The sequence below is a fragment of the Squalius cephalus genome (genome assembly GCF_949319135.1).
Source record: "Squalius cephalus genome assembly, chromosome: 12".
NCBI lineage: Eukaryota > Metazoa > Chordata > Actinopteri > Cypriniformes > Leuciscidae > Squalius > Squalius cephalus.
In genome coordinates, this window is record NC_137133.1 from 5,028,999 (window position 1) to 5,052,362 (window position 23,364).

Genomic DNA, 23,364 nt, shown 5'->3' on the forward strand with positions numbered 1-23,364 from the left:
GTGTGACCGTTTGCGACTTGTCGCAGCAGATGTGTGCAATGTGTTCTGAGTGTGTCAAGTCCTTCATGGCTGGCGCCGTTTTTGCGATCGTAATTAAAATCACGTTCCAGTGACAGGTTTTTAATGAAGCTCTCCTACAGCCCCACTCGTGTTTGTTTGTGTTTCTGAGGCTGTGTGGGAAGGGAGGCTTAATAATGAGAGATGGAATTTATTTCAAAGCATATGATTTAAAATTGTCTTTTTAATTATTATTATTATTTTTTTAAATGAAAAGCCATCAAAGTTTGTCTAACTTATATCTCTGTTTGTGCAGGATGGCTCTCTGGGTAATATAGATGACCTGGCACAGGAGTACTCGGAGTACTACAACACATACTTCAGTGACGTCAGCGATCGGATGGAGGAACTACGCAAGCGGCAAGTCTCTCAAGAGCTAGACATGGTATGTTCAGCCTAAAAGGTTTCCTGCACATTTCAGTCTTAATTGTACACCCGCATCTCTACAGCTGTGGATGTGTTTGGTTTTTAGAATGACCAACAATTCCATTAAATCTCTGTGTCACTAAATAATTCGTAAGAATTGTTTACATGCTTTCACCATGGAGTTAATTCATCTTGGCGTGTTTACTCACTCAGCATTTGAAGCCAGATGAGTTAATCTGGCAGTCATCAGCACAGTTAAACACGTTTTCGTGGAGTGGAGTTTGCGAGTATTAAAGTTTTTATTTCCTCATTTAAAAATGTTTTACCCTTAAAGAAATGAATAATACTTTTGATAGATGTTTGAAATAATGTAATCTCAAATGAGACGAAAACTCCAGTCCTATCAGTAGCCCTTGTTGACATTGAGCGGTAACCTCATGAGGGCCGCCATTGGAGTCACATGATCAACTGACTACCATATTGACCAGAGCAACATAAACAAAACTAAAGTGTGTGCCTTTGACAATTGTAATGTACTGAAACGTTTTCTGCAGAAGTTATGTTTATGCTTTCAAAGTGGCATTTAAAGTTCAAATGATCTGGCCCATACTTTTTAATATATATATATTATACACTTGAGTCTGGCCTTAATAAATAAGAATATTAAATGCTAAAGGTATTGCCTCTGTATGGCATGCATGTTATTGCATCAACAGTTGTTTTAGTCATAAACTAGAACAATAGTTTCCGTTCCATTTATTTTCCATGGACAATGAACCACAAGCACAGCTAATAGCAAAATTCAGTTATTTCTTTCATCACTTGGTGCTGCAGAATGGCTATTGTAAACCTATGAGCTAATAGAAGGAAACGCTTGTCTTAAACCATTACAAAATGAAGACAAATGTGTTCACCCCCTGCCCTCTCTCCATACGTGTTTGGATTGTCTGCGGTTCTGTCAGTGCCCTGCATTTCTCGTCTGCATCTCAAAGCGTCTCTGTTCTCAGGGATGTAGGGTAGTGGGCCACCCAGGGTTGCTAAGAAACCAGCGGACTCAATATGACATGCAGCTGGGGTTGGCACTGTCCAGTGAGGGGCTTTTGAGAAAAATAAAGAAAACAACTGAAAGTCATGCTCAGCTGTGGTACTGGCCTCAGACAGGAACCAGTCATTCTCAAGGTTTAGAGAACATTAGGTACGCTATTGTGTTGAATTATTTTGATGGATTCTTTCTCAATTCTGAAATGAATGATACAAAATTCCACTGCACACTGTGTCCAGAATCACCTGTTACTTATATGGAATTAGCATTCCCTTACTGCAAAACATCTCAAAACAGCTACACTGTGTAATTTTTTAAGTTGATTCTTAGCAAAAAAACACTTTTTTCAAAATGATATGTACTCATTAATGTGTAATTACTTCTACCAACTAATCAAGTATTCTCGTAAGCGTAGAATCTGCCATTTAGAATACATACGAGCGAGTCGGCCCAATGGCGGAAGCCATGTTGCGCCTCCATCTTGAAAATACATTAGACAAAGAGGGACTTTCCTGGAAATTCAAGCTTCGCCTTTCGCGTTTTGACACTCAGTGGCACCGTGACGAATGCGAGGGGGAGATTACTCGCGACTGCCGGCAGATTTGAAGTAAAACGGCCACCGTAGGAGTTAAAACGCCCTCGGAATGGGAGGGGCTAGAAAGTAATATTCAGTTGGTAGTCATAAACAATTTCACCGCTAGATGGGAGAAAATCCTACACCGTGTAGCTTTAATTAAAATAATATTTTTGAAATCACGATGAACACGTTGTGTACCCTGATGAACGCTATAAGAAACCCAAACTCGCAGCATATGCAGAGATGGAGTTTGTTAGCCGAGCTGCTGAGACACACTCCACGCATTTAAATGATAACAGCGCAACACTGCGTGTTCCTGGAAACCCAAACAAACTCTGAACAGGGCAGCTCTGAGAAACACGTAACCTGCTCCCTGAAACCCGCAGCGCATATATTTATTAAACTGAAACACAGCCTATATGATTTCACAATAGACCTTATGCGCCAGAGAAACGAGGGCACCGCCATCTTTAGAATATTGTCTTTTAACTTGCGTTTTGCGGTCGCTCTGTATATTTCTATGGCGCTGCTGTCCAGGAGTAATTAGCTTTTGAAGTGGATTTACTTCATGTAAAGTTAACGAAAGTTATCATGAGGGCTGTAATGTTTAAAGCAGATTACTTAACAAATCTCAGTCGACCGGGAAGATTTTAAAACAAGCCGTTCATTAATAAACACGGAAAATCGCTTTGAAAATACAGACCTGAAGTCAAAAGACAATGAGAGCAGCGCTGAAAAGGGACGGGGCTACTTAATGTCTATTACACTATGCTATATTATGATTTTTTAGTGCTTTTAATATATCGCGCAGTCTTTGAAAGTGGTTCATGAATTTCTTCTCTGTGCAATGTGCCACTTCCGGTGTTTTGCCGTTTAATCAACACTGACAAATTGCAATCAAGGATTTTTTTCAAAATCGAGTTCTCGAATTTAATCGAGGAATCGTGACAGCATTTTTTTCTTTTGTCTTTTTTTCCCCCCTTCTCATTGTTATATGGAAAAAGCTAAGTAAAAGTCCAAGTATGTATACTTTTGTGTTCCACTGAAAAAATATCTACAAATGAGTTTGAAATCATTTTTGAACAATGACAGAATTATCATTTTAGGTGAAGTCTACCTTTCTAAATTATTTTCTCGGTTTTATCCATCTTGTCTAATCCAGTATCCGGCTCCACACCCTGCCCTGTGTAAATCTTACTAAAGCTAAAGCTGGTTAATACATGGCTGAGCACAGAACAAAACCTGGCTGTACTGTCCCACCTAAATCAGCATTGTGGGGTTCGGCTGTGTTTATTTAGTAATCATGATTCATTCCTCTTCAGTGCTAGTGTTCTTTTAGTGATGAATGAATATGTTTCTTCTATTATTAAATTGCTGCTTTTTAAGTTTATGTTTACATTAATATCTCTGCCCCTTTAATTAGCTCAAACTTAAGATAGCTGCCAACAAAGGCTCAAGATAAAGTTCATGCGGTGGGAATCTGATCTCACTATGAATTGAGTTCAAAAATAGGTCTCCACATTCTGACTTTGAATGATATATCAAAGGACGTTGCGATAGATCCCGAGCAGAGGGTGTTGTCTGTCAAAGGAGGCTTTAATCCGAGGCTAATGGGGCCGAAGGAAGTGTCAAGTGGGCCAAGTAGGTCATTGCTTTATGTATTTAGTGTTGTTGGTCTTGTGCCATTCTCGACAGTATCGTGGAAAGTAAATGGGGACATTGGAGGAGTAGCAGCTGGTTGGTGGGAGATTCAGTTAATGAGAAGAGGGTTGATATGAATAATTGTGGGAATTCTCTGGGAGGTGTTTTGCATTCCATGTGCGAGGAAAACATGTTTGTTTGGGGCTCAACACAAGTTGAACTGTTTTGTTTAGTAATGCGGATGATTTTGGAAACTCTGTCATCTACTCAATATCATGTCCTTCCGTATGTGCTGTTATTCCTTTATTTATTGGAATTTGGAACAATTTCTTTTCATATGTACACAGCTCCTAGCCTACTATGACACTATGTCTGGGCTAAATCGATTGGGAAAAAATAAAAGTTGTGAAAGAAAAAAGTAGACTCATTGTGTTTCAAGCAGTGTGGCTGCTGTCCTGTCTCGGGGCAGTAACAGGTGATTATCCTCTTTCTGTTTGGTAGTTTAAAGGCCATATTAATGGCTTGATATTTCAGCTTTGTCTTGAGAGACATGACGTTTACGTGACCTTTGACATTTTTGAGGCTTCAAAAAGTAAATTACTGCCTGTCTTTCAGTCTCTTCTCTGTTCTTTCTGGTTGTTTATCTTCCTCGTATCCTCTCACTAATTTCCATAAACACTGTCACCCAACTAACCTCTCTTCCAAAGGCATGTAACCCTGTATTAGAGGCCAAGTTGGCGATGGGCCCTCGCTTTCTCCCCTCAATCCAAGAGAGGGGAAAGGTCACCGGTTTTAACCAGAGGCAACACTGAAGGCTATTGTGAGTGAGGCATGAATGTTGTGGCCTATTCATACTTAGACAGAACGAATCTCTAAGCACATGCAAGAATCCACAGTGAAGGACTATTATCCTGAACGGCATCAAATGAGGCCCATGGTTTCCCCTTCACTGCCATCCTCTTCCTTTCTGACAGAGGTGAAGTCCATATGCTATTTGAAGCTGTCTGTTACTTTCTCTTCTCTGTTTCTTTTCTCTGGTTTAGTTTGAGGCATTCTCAAATGCCCTAGACATTCCCAAGTTCAATTTGAGGTTTGATATCGGTTTCGTTTCCTCAGATATCTCAACAGAGCTGACTGGGTCGTTTTGGGCTTCCACATTTGCTCAGCGCTCTTCCTCTATCTCTCTCTGCTTTTATAAGAGCTACCCTGATAACAATGAGTTAAGAAAACATCCTCTACTGAATGTGTTGAATGGATAAACCCCCATTTTACATAGAACAAAGTAACCATGCTGCAATTTCGCCATGTTTCTTTTTAGCCATTCCTACAGAGACACTTGCCAGACAGAGTCTCTTAGCCACACAACTGTGCTGTGGAAGGCAGTGTGTTTTATTGGGTCTTAGCCTGAGCATCAGTTGTGAAGGAATAATAACAGAAAACATCAGGCTGAATGTTTCTCTTGGTAGATTTAAACTTTAGACAATATTAACCATTAATATGAGTAATAAGAGTAAGTCATGCAACAGTTAAGTTACACTACCAGCTAAGAACAAAAATGTCCTAATTATACTGAAGCTATCAGGTTTTTTAAAATGTATTTATAATTACTGTATTCATATATATATATTTTTTACTAATATTATTTATATAATTTGCATATACACTATTCAAAACGTTTGAGATCAGTACTTTTTATTCAGCAAAGACACAATAAATTGATCAAACGTGAAAGTAAAGACTTTTTTTACATAAATGCTGTTATTTTCAACTTTCTATTCATAAAAGAATCCTACAAATGTATCATGGTTTTCACAAAAATATTAAGCAGTGCAACTGTTTGCAACATTGATATTAAGAAATGTTTCTTGAGCTGCAAATCAGAATATTATAATTATTTCTAAATGAAGGATCATGTGACACTGAAGACTGAAGAAATGGCTGCTGAAAATTCAGCTTTGCCATGACAGGAATAAATAACATTTTAAAATATATTAAAATAGAAAACAGTTATTTTAAATAATATTTCAAAATATTGCATTTTAACAATCTCATCGATCAAAGCGCAAACAGCTGAGCGGCTGTCATGCTACTAAAAACTTAACTTAGAAGCGTTGCTACTGCAGGTTACTGCACAACACGTCACATGCAAGTAGCTTGAGCTTGATAAGGTTTGGGGGAGTACTACTTCAACAAGCTAATTTCATAATTGCTCTTATGACTCATTTCAATCAAGACTCTGACACACACCCTTTGTTTTAATGATTTTTAGCTTTTCTGTCTATTCTCTTTCTCAGGCTCAGACTTGCTGTGGCTTACTCAAAGGCATGTTGTGGCAATTTGATTTAATTCCTGTTGGTCTGAAAGTAGGTCATGTTATGGAAGTGAACCTTTGTTTAAGGGGGAACCCATGTACACACACACCGAACGCCAGGTGATGTGCATAGACATGGAGCTCTCTGTTGCCCAATTCTTTCTCGACACAGACTACACTAACCTGTTTTAAAAGTGTTTTTTTTTCCTCCCCCTGACTGGTATTTCCAGGTAGAAACCACGTAGCTGGAATGATGGAATATTGTCCCCACAAAGCTTCACACACTGTGAGTTATATGTGTGTGTTTTGTTTGTGTTACGGCAGTAGGAATGGTTGGTCTGGTTCTACAAGGAAACTTTCTCTACCTGCTACTCAACCTGATTGGGCAATAAGAGCCAAGGCTTTCCCCATGAGCTGACCACACAGGCCTTTTTGCTGCCAGCCTGACTGTGTGTGTCCTGCCCTGCACACAGAGACTCTGTATGAATGTGTGTAAAACACCTCATTAGCCTCCTTTGGTTTGTTTATATCCCCCAATGCTTCTGTGCCAGCCAGCCTGCCACATCTCTGTCTATATCTCGTTCTCTGACAAATAGCTGTTCCAAAACCTAATGATCGACCTGCCTGCATATACATAGGCAACTACCTTATTCATCTGCACGATTAATCAAAATAAAATAAAAATCACAAAATTTCAAGATTTTTAAATGCATGATACTTTTAAAGTAAAGCATGATACTTTTTTTTTTTTTTTTTTTGGGACACTTGTCTGGTATTTTCAGTGTCTCTGATCAGACTGCAGCAAATGCTGTTCCATGCTCAATAGTTATTCTTTTCTATTGTTTTTCTTAAATACTTTTTTTTTTTTTCTTCAGTGAAATCTCACAGTTGTATATTTCTAATTTTGTTAATTTTTATATAATAATAATAATAATAATTTATAAATTATATTTTTTAAATAACAAAATTATAAAAAAAAAAGATTATTATTGTATAGTTTTATGGATATATAATCGCAAACTTTTTGGACAAAGTGTGCAGCCCTGCAAACAAGAACAGCAAACCTTTTTTTACTGTCAAATAATTTATTGGTTTAGGTAGTGGCTGCATTATTATGCTTCAACATCTCATAACTACATGTGTTTGCGTGAGCGTGCACTCTGTTAATCTGTATATGGGTGTGAGTGTATACAGTAGTGACAGTGTGCTGCCTATTAAATCAAATTCATCTTCAGTGTGCATAAGGTCAAATCCAGTCATGCCTAGACAATCACAGACACACACAGTCACTTATCAACCACCAGCTGCTGTGCCTCACAACATACTTTATATAGCCAGTCGTTAAGTGATTGTCTTTTAGCTCTACACTTAGACGTATACCATATATAGTGGTATAAACATTGACACACATTGAACTAAACTATGTCAAGAGGTACAGTGTCTGTCTAGTGTAGAACTGTGCTATTATGCGTGCTGTTGTGAAGGATGTGTTTTAGTACTGTGTCAGTGAGTGCACACAGACACAGAGCATCTCTTTGTGTGTCGTGTTGTGTGGATATGTGTTTTGGATGACACGGGCAGCAGCAGTGTGTACACATGATTCAGTGTGTGCCAATGTAAGCATGTGCCCAGTTGGTATGGGGCAGTTGGTGATGCCATGCTGCTGATGATACAGAACACAGACGTGTGTGTGTGTGTGTTTATATAGGAATAACTTCAACTTGACCACTGTGTGTTTGAGTGAGTGAATTCTTCTTTTTTTCTGGATGTGTCCACTTTTACAGCACAAAGTCTGATTTACTACTTAAGAAACTTCCGGACTTTACCAACACACCACTGAGCGCTAAAGCAGACGGATGGAGTGGCATAGAGACAAAACACACACAAACAGCCTTCCTGGCCTAAAACAGTGCTTCACTTGCAGGAAAAGAGGCTTGAAGATTGCTACTGTGATAACTGAGAGTCTGGACACAAATTTTCCAAAGTGCTGTCCACCATCCACAAACACAGACAGTAAGCCTTAGGCCATATGTGATCAGATCCAGGTGGTTGTGTTAGAGGGCCTCTTCCATCCAAACTACCATAATGCTTTCTGAACTATATCCAGCAACCTTTTCTGATTCTCCCATGCTAATTTTTATTTTATGATATGATCCTGATATATTAAAAGTCAAGTTTATTATTGACTAAACGAGGAATCTCCAAATTGAGCACAACACAGTTCATTTTACAGAAACCCTGGAGCTGTTAGGAACTTTTTTTAAACTGCTGATGCACACACTTTCACAGGTCAGGGCATGAGCAGAAGTCTTGGATTTGAGAAGTGAGCATTGTGAATGAGTAAACAGTGATAAAGAGTATATACTGGAAACACAATAGATTTTCCCTTAGTTCACATCAGCCTGCGCTGATAGTTATAGTGTGGCTTATACGCTATACAATACTTCAGGGTTGTTAAAAAAAGACGAGCTTAACCTCTGCTCGATTATGCCATTGTGCCAGGGCACTTACCAGGCCTGTAGCTTCAAAGACTGTGGCCAGTAAAAAAGCAAGCAAACATCCTGGGGTGGCAAGATTCCTACACAATGAGGTTGCATGTGAAGTGCACGTTTTTCTTGATTTACAGGCTTGTTACCCCTCTAAAAATATTTATTTGAACTTAACACAATTGACGGCATACTTTTTTATCCAAGATCCTGTGTATTTATCTAATCACATCATTTGACAACTGTTAAAATTAGTTTTAATTATTATTATTATTATTTTTATTTTTATAAAAGAGAAATAACTTAATATCAGATCTGGTTTAGAGAACATAAGTGGTCAAAAAATATCTCAACCAAAATGTTCTAATTCTATATCACATTAAAGTCAGTGTTAAAAATATCAGTGACTGAGATTATTTATGTTTATTAATTTATTATTCTAGGTCAAATGTATTTATCTACAGTAATTACACATCTTTCACAACAATGTAAAATTTTTAACAAGAATGTATTTATTTATTGTGGCGTGTATAAAGTGCAAAAAACACTTAAACCTAGATCAAATGTACAGAACAAATGTGACCAAAAGAGATCTTAATGAAAAGATAAGATGCATATAAGTGTTTTGCAGTCCTCGGATTATTTTTGTATAATGGTAAGGTGTTGACTGAGGCTTTTTGGTTTGTAACAGGGTTCATTGAATGCTGTATTTCCAGTAGGTTTGGCTCAGTCCACATGTTGATTTGTGCAGCTGCACAGGACTGGCGAGTTCGGTGCACCTCAGGTGATGTGTGTGTGCAGGAGGCAGAGGGTGTGTCCTTCTTTATGACAAGCAAGCTCCTGGCATATGGCCGTGTGGCCCTTTATTATTGGCAGTTTGTGTTCCTTGTTCCTAACCCCCCCTCCTTTTTTGGTGTGTTTTCCAGGAAAAAGCAGACACCAGCATCAACTCTTCAGAGCTTAGTTCAGACATCCAGGTCAGTCGACCCACAATGCGGTGCATATCTGCTTTCAGACCTTCGCACACCTGCAGCCATCACTATAACACACTGTTACAACACAACACACTTTCATTCACGACCCCTCAGTGATAAATCAGCTGACTGCATGCTCAAATTACACTGATTTGTTTATTATCAGTGATTAAAGTATGTATGTGTGTGTGTGTCAGTAATTAACCGCAGTGTTGTCTTTGTCCACAGGAGTCGTTTGGATTCAGCAGTGAGGTGTCTACTCCAGAGGCTGAGAGAAAGTAAGAAAATTTCAACTAGCTGCAACTCGGTGCACTCAGTTATGTTTAGTTGCTGGTTGTAGAATCTTCTACAAATGTGAACGAAACTAATGAATCAGGCCCATGGTAGTTTTTAATATCTTAAACCGTATATGACTGCTGACCTCTTGGATGTATGATCACACACACGTCACTCAGGTCTGCTCTCTACCCCCATTTACCCCTGAGTGTAAGTGTGTGTGTGTTTGAGTGGGTGTGAATTCCTCCGTTTTACTTCTTCACATCTTGGTGCTTCCAGGCTTCCTTCCTTCCGTCTATTGTTCTTAGATGTTTAAGATGAAACTCGCTGATTATAGAGAGAGGAAGACAGACAGAAATTCAGACTTAAGTGAAGTGAGACTCTGATTTTAGTCGTATAGCGACTCTCGGAAAGTGCTAGTGTTTTTGTGAAAATGAATTGATTTTAAATGAATGATGTCAGTGCACAAACAGGGTTGTGTCTCCATGAATCTTTCCTGTTGATGGTCTGTTTCTTTGGGGATGAGCAGTCCACGTGCCATGGGAAAGATTTAATTCTACCTCCGTCATCCACACTCTCTGGAGTGTAGTAGTATGCTTAGATGAATGTAAACCATATGGAGCTGACACATCTTTCATCAATTATACGTCTCTGTGGTCCTACACACATGTTGCTGGGTTTGACTGGTACTCTGCTTTGTGATGTTGTGACACTAACTTTGATTGACAAAAGCAACTTTTTTTCAACTTGTTCATTTTTACAGTTGCATAATATGACTTAACTCTGTGCAAAAATAATTAACATTTTGACCTGTTTGAATGGTCTGAACTTGGATCAATCAAATATTTTAATTGTCATAATTTTCTCACTCACATGTCGTTCCAAACCTGTATGATTTCTTTCTTATGTGGAACACAAAATATATTTTGAAGTGCATTGGGAACCAAACAACACTGGAGCCCATTGACTTATTGTATGAAAAAAACAAAAAAAACAACAACGCTTGATACGTTTCTCAAAACAACTTTTTTATGTTCCACGGAAGAAAGAAAGTCATAGTTTTTGAATGACATGGTGATGAGTTAAAGAACTATCCGTTTAAAGGCATGAAATTAAAATTCATCCTACCTACTTTCTAAATGCATATTAGAGATCTTATTGTGAACAATTCATCCATGCAATTTTCATTTTTAAAATATCATTTGAAATGAAAGAAAATATTTTTCAGAAGAAAAGATCCTCTATTTCCATTTATAGTGGTATATAGTATTCTGTGAGAGCTTTTATGCCTATTTATTCTTTCAGTCTTTGTATCTAAGCAGAAGTAACATGTTAGATGTTTGTCATGTCGCAGTTCAAATCATTATCATAATATTTGTCATAATAATCTCAGTATGATTTTATCCTACTCTTCAGAAGAGTTGTCTGTGATATCAGCGCAATGCCATTCTCAACAAAAGAGTCGTTGCCAGATTACCCCGATTTCCTGTCTGTATGATTAGAAGGAAAGAAGCCTTGGCCTCCAGAAAGAACCTGATGACAGTGAGAGACATGTGTATGTGTTAGTTTAGTCTTCCTCCTAATACACACTACCATTCAAAAGTTTTTTTTTAAAGAAATTAATTCTTTTATTCAGCAAGGATGCATTAAGTTTATGAACAATGACAGCAATGCCATTTGTAATGTTCAAAAGATTTCTATTTAAAATAAATGCTGTTCTTTTGAACTGTCTATTCTTCAGAGTCCTGAAAAAAGTATTACCGTTACTACGAAATTATTAGGCAGCACAACTTCTGTTCAGCACAGATCTATTCAAAATAGATCAGAAATGTTTCTTGAGCACCAAATCAGCATATTAAAATGATTTCTGAAGGATCATGTGACACAAAACTGAAGTAGAAAATTCAGCTTCGCCGTCACTTGAATAAATTATAATTTAAAATATATTTAAATAATTTCGTGATATTACTGTTTTTACTGTATTTTTTAATGCAGCCTTGGTGAGCAGAAGTGTTGCCAACCCTAAACATTTGAACGTTAGTGTACATCTGTTTAAATTAAGTATTCGTAATAGCTATAATAGTAAGTAGATTTTAATTTCTTTTTACTGAATTATTTCCCCACATAATTAGGTGATAGCCTGGGAAAACCCAGACAACTTCCGGCAAATTCAGATTTGCTCTGCAAGTAGTCTGGCAAAGAGCTCATTCAAGCCCATTTCCATGCCGTCGAAATCGCGGCACCAATCAGAAACGTTGAGGCGGGCTTTACACAATGACGATCGCTCTGATTGGTTTTAGGTCTAGCCTATCCAATTGCGCCCAGAGGCATTTGAGCGACGTCCACTCCGTTGGTGAAGCGCACCAACTTTTAAATGCATTATTATATTCAAATTGCAAACACATGAGGACAGTCTCCATGAAAGACCCACTGGCAGATGAACGTGCTACTACATTTCTCTCCGAAACGGTAGGAAATTAAATTAGATTTAATAGAGGATTTTAACTGTGACACAATGATTGACAGGGCAGTTTAAGTGACAGGATGCACGCGACAGATCCGTCCGATAAAGATGACGAAGTAGTATGTCCCAAAGCTTGCCTACTTTTTTGTTACACATTCAAAAGTAAATACATTTTCTTCACAAAAAGAGTACATACTTTTATGGCGTAGTGTAACTTAGGCGAATTGGGACACAGCATATGGCTTTACACGATGCCGATCGCTCTGATTGGTTTTAGGAGTTTTAGGTCTATCCAATTGCGCCCAGAGGCATTTGAGCGACGTCCGTTGGTGACGCCCCTTTGGAAATGAGTTATTAAAGAAGCTTTGCCAGACCATAACTCAGTTACTACTGAGAATGGTCTGGTTTTAACCAGGCTAATTAGGTGATAGAAACATAACGGAATAGTGTGTGTGTGTGTGTGTGTGTGTGTGTGTGTGTGTGTGTGTGTGTGTGTGTGTGTGTGTGGCTTTAAGGAAATCCCTCAAGCCCCATTTACCATGACCTCTAGTGAAGGTCATTTCCTGGACATTTCCTTTGCGATCTTTGTATGCGTTTTTGTGCTTGATCGTATACGTGCGTTGAACTCCAACGCCAGGTGTAAGGAAGCAAACCAACCAATCGCAGGACACCAGGTGCACCCTGGGATAGAAGTGTTCCTTCTTCATCAGCAGTTTAACGAGAGGAAAAAGGAAGTTAGCCCACTCCTAGCTTTGAAAGAGCAGTGAACATGCATCACTGTAGTGATACATGACTGATGAGAACAACATGATGTTCCTCTTAATTTAACAGTGATGACACTGTTGGCGCAGTAATATGACTGATCTCACACTCTGGAAGGCCATTTTCTGATCATTTCCGATCATGCAAACACTTGAAAAAAGATGGCCACATTCACACCAGCAGAATACAATCCTCAGGCGTAGTTATTGACTTTGGTTTACTTTTCATACAGACGTTATTCAGTCCAAACCTGTTAATTTGAGTCAATACTGGTAGTAAATATGGTTGTCAATCCCAGACATGCCGCATATTAAAATTGAGAGAGTAGAGTGCAAATATTTCTGTGTGAAATGTTCTTTCATCACATTCTCTGAATAACAATCTCAGCAAGCCAGGGATTACTCTGTTTCAGAGTTAGTGAACATGACAGTTACTCGCAGTGAAGGAATGCAGCTCGGAGGGCTTATATTCTGCTAGACACACACCAGTAAAGACACAAGGCACTCTGTGAAAAGAAAGAACCTAACTGACGGACTGTAACACGCTTTTATTGTATTCTGGTCACACAGTACTAGCACACATACAACTGTCAATAGCAGAAATCCTGAATGGAGCCTAATTTACTGAGCTGCTCTTCAATAGGGCCTTTTAGCATGGGATGCAGTTAGCATATAAGCAGGAGACTCCCTTTGGATTCCGTGCGGGGTGAATGAGAGGTTAAACAGAGAAAGTTTGTGCTTCCATGGCAGCATAATGATATGATAATTCAGGGAGGCCTCCGTCATGCCCTGTGTCACTTGGGTAAAAGATCACTGCTGACGTATTCGTTTGGTCAGAGTGCAATGGACGTCCTGAAATATGCAGAAAGATTTTCACAGCCTTTGTAATAACATGTATTGTCTGACTCTCTTGAGTGTGTGTAGATACTGATAGCTTTAGCAGTGAGGATGTCATTATGTATTTGGGACACATGGAGAACAGATGAAACGCAGACACGCGTGCACCCGTGATGATTTAAGCACAAGTGACTGGCAAAAACACTGTCTTCCTGTGGAGAAAACCAGACTGGAGCGCAGAGGTGCACATGCTTATATGACTTTCACTGTTTACTTTAGTGCAGACTAGGTTGAGATTGTTTTCTTAACCCAAGGATGAGCAAGAATCCACTCGGATGAGAAAACCACAACACTTGCATACTTGCGTTCATGTTCTCGTCTGCAGAACAAACACTTTTGAGATTTTTTTTCTTCTGCCTCTGTGTTTCGGGTTCTGTTGACAGTCTGTCACGTGGATAATGGGAATGTAAACACTGGATATTTTCCAAAATCAGGATGGTATGTCCAGTTGTTCTATATGAAAATAATAATTTTGTTAGGCTATAATTTTCCTACTTTTTTCTACAAACATGCTTTGTTAAAAAAATATTATATATATATATATATAAAAAAAGTTTGGGTTTTTTATGTATTTATATATTTATGAAAAAGGACTTTTATTCAGCAAGGGCACAAAATGTATCAAAAGTTTTATTTCTTCAGCAAAATTGATAAAAAGGGACAGTAAAGATATATTGCCATCAAATGAAGTAATCGAACTACAGTTACTTTATTTATTACATAATTACTTGATTTTCGAAAAATGGCAGTAAATTATCCATAATTCAATGATTCTCCCTAATTCTCCTAATTTTGTCTTTAAAATTTTCCTTTTTAAAAAAGTAATCTACCCAGCACTGTCTCTAATATTCAAACCTATAACATTTTACATAGATAACATTTAAACACAGTATTTTTATCTCACAAATATGTTTTTTTCCTGCAGTCGTGAGCTTACATCACAATTCTGAGGGAAAGAAGTCAGAATTGCTGGATATAAAATCGCAATTCTGAGGAAGAAAGACAGAATAACGATTTTATATTTTGATTTCTTTTTTCATAATTGTCAGATATAAAGTCACAATTGTAGATTGTGATATAAACTCGAAATTACCTTTTTTATTCTGTTGCTTTCATTTAATGCAATGGCAGAACTGTCATTTTCTGCCACCAGGAAGGCTCCGCCAACAAAAAACACTATCACTGTTTGCAAATACCCAAAATGGTCTAAATAGACCAAATAAAATTCTGTCATTATCAATATGATATCTGTGTAATCTTAGTGCTGTACGTTTATCCATTGACTCCATAAAGGAGTGCTGGTCTGTTTGTGTTAGATTTATGTTATTTTGTTATTTTCCAAGGGCACCGTGCCCCAGAGGAGCGAAGTGGAAATATAAACAGGCAGTGTCTGTCCTGTGGTGGCTCTCGTTCCCTTTTTCTCCCTCTCACTTTCTGTCTTCCTCGTCTCGTTTGGCTGCATCTGAGGAGCGTCTCATCTGTGCCCTGTGAGCCTCAGGAGCCTGACATGTGCTCTGTGAACAGCTCCACACTGCCCTCTTCTGGCTGTATTAATCACTCTCCAAATCCAGTAGATAAGGGCATATCTGATATAAGTAATGTTCAGTAATGAGATGTTGAGGGTTTTTTATTAAACATGTCTTAATTCTTGTATTTATTATGTATTTTTCATCAGAATTCCTCTGCACAAATCCAGCTCTGAGGATGGATCAGGTTTGTTTCTCATTCTGAAAACTATTCAACTGTTATTATGATGAACCTTTGGTGGTTTTGGGTAAATTCAATTGGAATTAATTTTGGATTATTCCAAACTGGAATGTTCTGGTGACACATAGGTTACGCTAAAAGGCATTCCGTCTTGTAGATGGACAAACACATAGATGCTAGATAAAAGATGTGGAGTAAATGTATTTTTGTAAAGCATTATTTTTAGGTTTTTCAGAGTTGTACATGTTATACAAATAGTCATGAGTTTGATGGTCCTGATGGCTTTCTCCTATTTTCACATACAGGAAAATGGGACAACAAGAAGAAAAACAAATCCTTCTGGCAGAACTTCCGAAAGTCGCAGAAAGGGGTCACAAGGCAAACGGCAAAAGGTAAAAAAAACAAACTCATTCTATTTTCTCATTCGCTTCCTTCATAACTATTTTACTCACTTGTTTTTATTGTTCAGAGGCACTGTAAAGGAGGGGAGACAGCCCACTCAGAAATATAAATGGAAGAAGGAATAACGCTAAATATGGCAGCTTTAGTTCCCTCTATCACTTAAAAAGTCTGTTTGGTTTTTGTTAGTATTTGTTTACTCTAGAATGAGAACTAGAATTTGACTATGAAAAATTAACTTGTGAATTTATGGTGGCACGGTTATCTGATATTATTGCTGATTTGAAATGTTATTGAAACTTGATCTTGACAAACAGATGATCAATATGATGAACAATGTCCCTTGTTCTTGTTACTCACCTTTGACCTCCCTGCAGGTGAGGACATTGGCTATGTGGCCAGTGAGATCACTATGAGCGATGAGGAACGGATCCAGCTGATGATGATGGTGAAAGAGAAGATGATCACAGTGGAGGAGGCGCTGGCGCGGGTAAAGCCCCATTAACCCCCAACAATAATGCAAATGAGCATCCCTTGCTTACATTCATGTGTACTAACTTTACTCACCCGGACTGAGTCCGCCCTGCTCCTTCCTTCCTCTAAAACACACACTCTTACACACACTCACATGCATTTAAACACATGCGCACTGACACTGGAATTTATGGCTTCAGTAGATTCCTTAGTGCAACTCATGTTGAGATGAAGGAGGGTCTTTGGTGTCTAATTTCTGAAGTTGGTTTAGCTGGGGTTGGTTGGATAGATCTCGTCTGTTCTTCCTCATTTGTTCAGATGTGTTTGGTTGATTGTTGGTCTCTTTTTCTTTCTGTTATTGTGTTTTGAGAACATGATAATGATTAATTATTATCTGATAATGAACCTAATAGATTATTGTAGCATCTGGCTTTCTTCTCTCCACAAGGCTGACATTGATTCCTTTAACCAACTGTGTTTTCTATAATCTTTAAATTCTCTTCTGCTTCACATTTTCTTCCTTTGGGCTGGTAGTTGATTTATCTCTGTTATGAGCAGTATTGAATGATTGGATCCAAAGCTTGAATCAATGCTGAGCCTTTGTGGATAGTTGACATCATACTGGATGTAAGCATGCTGGAATATGTGTCTGTCTTTTGTCTGTGTGTGTTTGTTTGAATGCAAATTTGTCTTTTTATTTTATTATTATTATTTTTTTTATTAATGTTGCTTTACTTGTTCTGTGTTCTGTCTTTTTATAGTTTATTTCTGTGTGTCCTTGGGCATCATGCACCTATTTATTTTTTAATGAGTTTAAGATAGGAAAGTCTAGTGGTGCAGTGTTTGTGAAGCATGAAAATGGACCTGGGATCAGCCAATGATCATAATGCATTTTCGTTGTATGAAAAATGGAAGCTTTGACATTGTTACAGTGGGAAAAAAATTAAATTGGGGTGACTTAAGGGTGGGATTTAATCATGCTTGTTTTAACCGAAATAATTAATTTTAATTATATATTAAAAAAAATATTTAACGCATTTTATTGTATTTATGTACGTATGGCTATAAATACACAGCCTTTCAAAAGTTAGGGGTCGTACGAAATTATACATTTCTTCTAAAAAATAAAATAAAATTCTCACTGACCCCAAACTTTTGATTTGTTTAAATAAATACTAATGATTAATACATTTAAAAAAAAAAAAAAAAACTCTGTTTGAATGGACATGATGCCTTCATATGTGCTTGTTTTTGTGTGTGTGTGTATACATGCTTGCGTGGGGTATTCTCAGACTGTATTTCTGTAACAGATAGGGTGTGTGAGTTTGAGGGCGAGGGGGCGGCTCTCTTTGACCTCTTGTTCTCCATAGTTAAAGGAATATGAAAGGAACAGACAGTTGAGCAGCAGTACAGACACAGCAGAGTGGACTGATGGATCCAGTCCCACTGTTAACCTCTCCTCCGCCTGCAATGTAAGTACTATACCCAACCACCCAGACTGTAGACCTGAGTGGGTGTGTTTATAACATAACCTCATTCAGTCACATCAAAGTTTATTTTCCCCCATCAGTAAGTGTTAGTAATGTCTCTCACTGTACTGACTATATATTGGTGTGTGTGGAGTTAAATCTCTTCAGACTAGTGACATTGTGGTTTATAAACTCATGCAGTGGCAGTCTGTACGTCAACCCAGTTCATCCCCATTTCTGCTTTAACCACACTGAACACACACTTTCATTTGTTGGAAACATTAGGATGTACAAAGCTTAGGATGCTTTGTAGTCATCATACATTAAAAGTGCACTCAGAATGTATACTGATCTGATCAGGCAAATATGGTAGTATTTATGAATTTATATCCATACTTAGGATTGTGAATGTTGTATCACACAAAAAAGTTTTTGGTTTGTGATTTTACTATCAAAATGTTTTACCTGCAGTCAGCCATGAGTATTATTAGGTTGGTCATGTGATCCTAACATGATGACCAACTCTTAAGTAAAATAAACTTAAAAAATGTAAAAAAGCTGATATGATGAATTCTCATATAGTCTCATGTACATCATTTTAACCACATTTTTACAATACTATTAATTTCTGTAGAGGTAACGGTTTTTGAATGTAGGAAATTTACTGAGTGCATCTTTAATCAGAAATTATAAACCATTGAATCAACTAAAGAATGATCTGAAAAGCTGATATGTCATGTGTGTTCACGAGGAACCGCTGATGTTGTAATGGCTCAGTTGTAATGAGCATCTGGCACTGGCGGCTCACTGTAAGTCCCCTAGTAATGATGTCATTTCTACTTGGCATGGGGAGCTGGCACACTAAACATCCCTTATTCAAAGAGGTCATAATGTGCGTCTTAAGTGAAGGGTAATATGTGTTTTTTTTTTGTGTGTTTTTTTGCCTCCTGGCTTTTTCTTCTGCTTTGAAACCAACAAACCACTGCAATCAGTTTGAGATGTCGCACTATTTTGGTTCCAGTTACTGCTTTGTATATGGTGTATGTGCGTGCCTGCGCACAGGGCCGTCCCAAGCTCTGCATGAATGTGTTCTTGGTTAAAACCTTGAAAGGTTTGGTGGATTTAGTTTTCCCTTTTCGAGAAATAAGCTTCCAGTACACTAATACACACATAGTTATCATGGAAACTTTGAGCAGCTTCCAGCCTCTGCAAGTAAACATATACCTCCTGTCCTAATGGTCAACAGCTAAGCTGTTTTTGCAATGCTTTTTGATGTTAACAAACCACAGCACTGCTTCGCTCAGCGCTTACAGCTACAGAATGACTCACTCGCCCAGCAAATCCTTGTCCGCTCAGAGAAGTCACTGCCCGTCCCTGCTGCCGCGCTTTCTGTGCATCTGTGTGTCAAGAAATGTCCAGGATTTATTTAACGCCAAAATCAATAAACACCAAAACAATACTTAGATTTTTTGGTTTTGACAGTATTTTAATGCACATTAAACTTTCAAATTATAGATAAATCTTTGTATGTCTGTCTGTGTTGTATATATCCCCACACACACACACACACACACATACATAATAGTATAATATCTTACACAATATATATAATGTACATAAAAGTATAATATTAAATATGCAAAAGTAATTTATTATTATTTTATTGGGGTGAAATATGATGACATTTATTCTTGAGATTCTCCCATTGTACCGTTTTACTCGTGATTGCAAAAGGAAAGGAAATGAGGTAAGAAAGTCTTATTCATAAAAAGACCCTGTATCTCTGAACCCCCAAGGCTGTTTCTGAAACGCGCACACACACTTCCTCCTGTCTGTCATTGGCACACATAAGCATGTGCAAATTGAATCTCAGCGTCTGAATGGGAAAGTGGATCTCTGTAGGAATCTTGGCCTCTGGGTGGATGATCTCCTATTTATAAATGGAAATAGGTCAGCGCTAGTCTGCTAACGGTTAAACCGATGGGCACAACTCTCTCTGGGCATCCCGCTGATCTGAGCTCAGTTTAACACTAATCAGAACACCCAGAGCTCACTGTGTGTCTGCAGGGTTCCCCTGTCATGAGATCAGTGTCAACTGCACTCAATATAGTGACCCATCACAGCTCCGCCAGAGTAAGCTGATGTGGGATCAGCGCCAGCATCCACTATCACAGAGGATGTACTGTATCTCTATATGAATGGACTGCAACCAGGCCAGCCTTTCTTCTCTCTGGCCCACATTCCTTCTCTCCTCTGAAGACCATTAAGGATGTTCAGGGGTCATATGGGAGACCTCGCTGTGTTTCCGGACGCCCAAGCTCACGCCTTTTGCCCCTGCCTCCAGATATTGCAGAGTTTTCTTCAAAAAATCTGTTTACAGTTTGTATTCATCTTGGTCTGAGATGGTGTTGCTAACATCTGTCCTAGAGGAAACTACTGCTGGTAGGAACACTGGACACATTTCTTTCTCCTTTCTTTTGTCCTTTGCTCTTGTTTGAAATATGGTTTAGTAAACTTGCTGGTGACTGGATTTGAGCAGAGGACATTGTAGTTTTGCATCACAGAATACACTTTGTGCTCTTTGATTCGGGCTGTTGTTTGTCCAAATTTTCCAAAGTTTCGTGTCCATCACGATCGATGACTCTTCCTTTTGGCTGGTGGCCATTGTGGCCTTGAATAATTAGGAAAGATTATTCAATGCCAATGGTAAACCAGTGAGATTTTGTGTTTATGTGGGTGAGCTTTAGGTTTCCAGTAAAAGATCCCTTTCAACCTCAACATCTCAGTTGAGCACGTAAGTGTGTGGATTGTTAGGATGACCAGATATATTTGCCAATCATTAATTTTGGTCAAAACAGCTCAATCTCTCCTGGTTATTTAAAAACAGTCTGTGGTTATCACCGATTATATCCTGTTAGTCAAAATAATACCATGTCATCCCATAATGTGGTGTACTTTTGCAGAGAACAAAATGTATTTTGAGTTTGCAATATGCTAGTCTGGGACTTGGGTAAAAAGGATTAAAGAGGCTTTGTCTTTGTGGATGAGAGGTTTCAGTATCATAAATTATTCCCATTCTGTGTTAACTGTCAGATGTGTTATTTTTTTAATGTTATTTTTCTTGTTATATTTTTTAGGCTGGGGGAGGGAGTCATACATCATCTCAACAAATATTCATTTCAGATCAAATTTATTTATTCCACCACAAATGATCTCTCATACTCATCTGTTATGTCCAAAAACAGGACTTGTGTGTGTTTCTTGGTCTCACAACTTCTTAACACGTAACTCCATACTGCGTTGTTTTCATAAGTCCTTAATAGCAAGAGCCCATCCTAAACTTGTCATAATCTGTTCATACCACTTGAAACCATCATTTTCTTTTTTTGTGTATGTCTATATTGAAGAGATGTTGCATTTTTCTAGGGGGTGATTTAAAATTGAAGCTGACTTTTCCCTTTCTAGTCTGTGGAGCAGTCAGATGATGAGCAGGAAGACTCTGTGAAATTCAAGAGGCTTCACAAGCTGGTCAACTCGACTCGACGTGTTCGTAAGAAACTCATCAAAGTGGATGACAGCAAAAGACATGGCTCACAAGGTAGCTGGAGGAGAATATTGTTTATCTGGCATTGACTGATGTTTATTATGAGAATATTCTTAAAACTGAAATGTTTTAATTTAATGATACTGTTCAATGTCATTTTTAGCAAGTCTCAATGTATATCCGTTTTTCATGGTGTACATTACACTGTTGTGACGCCTAAAATTCAGTGGTAGCATTTAAAACATTTGATGTACACTAACATTTTAATAAATGTATATTTTTATTCTGGTAGGATACATTAAATTGATCGAAAAAGGAGAGTAAAGACATTTAATGTTATAAAAGATTTTTTATTTAAAATAAATTCTGTTAATTTGAACTTTATTCATCAAAAAATCCTGAAAGAAACATGTAAATGAAAGACTTTCAAAAACATAATTTTTTTACTGACCTCAAACTTTTAGCTAGAACTCAAATGGTATTTAGACAAAATTTTAATATCTGCTGTAGGATAGAGATCATTCAGTGTATTCAAAGTCATTATATTGCAGTTTATGGAAGTTTTAGTTTGATCTTCCTTTTCTTCTTTTCAGATTCGCTCAGTCTAGATGCAGCTCCTTTATGTGATGACATAAACGCACTGTATGCAGAAATCCACAAGAAGCCGACCCAGTGCACAGACTCCTCTTTGTCCTCTCTTGCCCAAGAGCAGCTCTCTCTGGATGAGGACACGGATAGCTTAAACACTTCACCCTCCACCAGCAGCCTTGATGCCTGGAAACCTGCACACAAGTTAGTGAAGACCCCCGGCGCACATCCTCACGGCCTGATTCGCCCTCCACGGAAGAGTAGCGCCGGATCCGGACTGGGTGTTGTGGGGGGTAGTGGCTCCTCTTTCTCTGAATTGGAGGGTTTGGGAGACGACAATGCTAAAGTCTCCCGCTCGGCTACAGACGGAGAGATGCGGAAGGCCTTATCTCTATCTCACGGGGTAAGTACTGACAGCGTCTACGCTTTTTACGGCCTCACTAGGCCCCGCCCAAAGCCACACCCCCTTTTGGTGTCTTTAGATGACATTAACAGCACCAAGCGGCCGCCCGTCTCCATGTGGCAACGCAATAAGCCAGACCCAAATTATGCGTATTCCACCAAGCACCTGCTCTACCAACGTTCCTGCAACGCTCAGAAAACCATCGCACCGTCCTCCACCTTGCCTGCCTCCCCTCCCACTCGTGAGCTTCCGTTGGCCAGGGAGAAGGGGAAGAGCTGTGGGAGCGGAGTAGTGGGCAGCTGGCTGTTTCCACCAAGGCGTCTGAAGGGAAGGACTGCAGTTAGCGAGCTCAACATCACGTACGTGGTGGAACGCAGCCTGTATGGCCACTTGAACTGGACCGGGCTGGTTAGGCCCGTCACGCTGAGTAAAGCAGATAGGCGTTGGCTCCTGGAGGACGAAAGAGACGCAAACAGGAAGTGGGCGTCCAGCATGGATCGTTGCACCAAGCGTGTACTCTTACGCATTCAGCAGAAGTCTGTGAGTGTGCCAGAAGAGCAGATCTACAGTGCCCCCTGCTGCACTGGAGGAACAGGCTGCTACAAAGCTGCTAAAGAGAATTTCTGTAGGGCACAATTTAGACGAACTTGAGCTATATTTCAAGACAGAGACTGTGACTACAGACTGTGGTGTCATAAAATGCACACAAAAAAAAATTCACCCATGTCTGTGTCGATTATTAGTTAGAAGTTAGAGATCCCTAGACTGTCAGCTCTTTTCATTACTGTAGACTCAGATTACTGTAGTATTGAGTCAAAACTTCATGATCTGAGAAATGTATAGAAGAGAAACAGTATGTGATAATACTGAAAGTTTTATCTTTCCTCATCCTGAGCTTCTCTCCTTTCATTTCTCTTGTAGTCAGTCA

General features: G+C 38.7%; 1 protein-coding gene across 16 annotated transcripts in view; it reads left to right on the forward strand.

Annotated features, from left to right (window-relative positions):
• sash1a (SAM and SH3 domain containing 1a) overlaps positions 1 to 23,364 on the forward strand; it is a 222,181-nt gene that overhangs the window by 182,000 nt on the left and 16,817 nt on the right. For 6 of the 16 annotated variants that reach the window (XM_079887245.1, XM_079887253.1, XM_079887251.1 and 3 more), the window contains 9 exons: positions 314 to 442; positions 9,407 to 9,457; positions 9,683 to 9,732; positions 15,528 to 15,565; positions 15,865 to 15,951; positions 16,336 to 16,448; positions 17,803 to 17,904; positions 21,367 to 21,499; positions 22,039 to 22,976. In XM_079887245.1, the coding sequence (XP_079743371.1) occupies positions 314 to 442; positions 9,407 to 9,457; positions 9,683 to 9,732; positions 15,528 to 15,565; positions 15,865 to 15,951; positions 16,336 to 16,448; positions 17,803 to 17,904; positions 21,367 to 21,499; positions 22,039 to 22,976 (1,641 nt within the window). The remainder of the gene's footprint in view (positions 1 to 313; positions 443 to 9,406; positions 9,458 to 9,682; positions 9,733 to 15,527; positions 15,566 to 15,864; positions 15,952 to 16,335; positions 16,449 to 17,802; positions 17,905 to 21,366; positions 21,500 to 22,038; positions 22,977 to 23,364) is intronic. The other 10 variants (XM_079887256.1, XM_079887255.1, XM_079887258.1 and 7 more) reach the window with 2 other exon arrangements.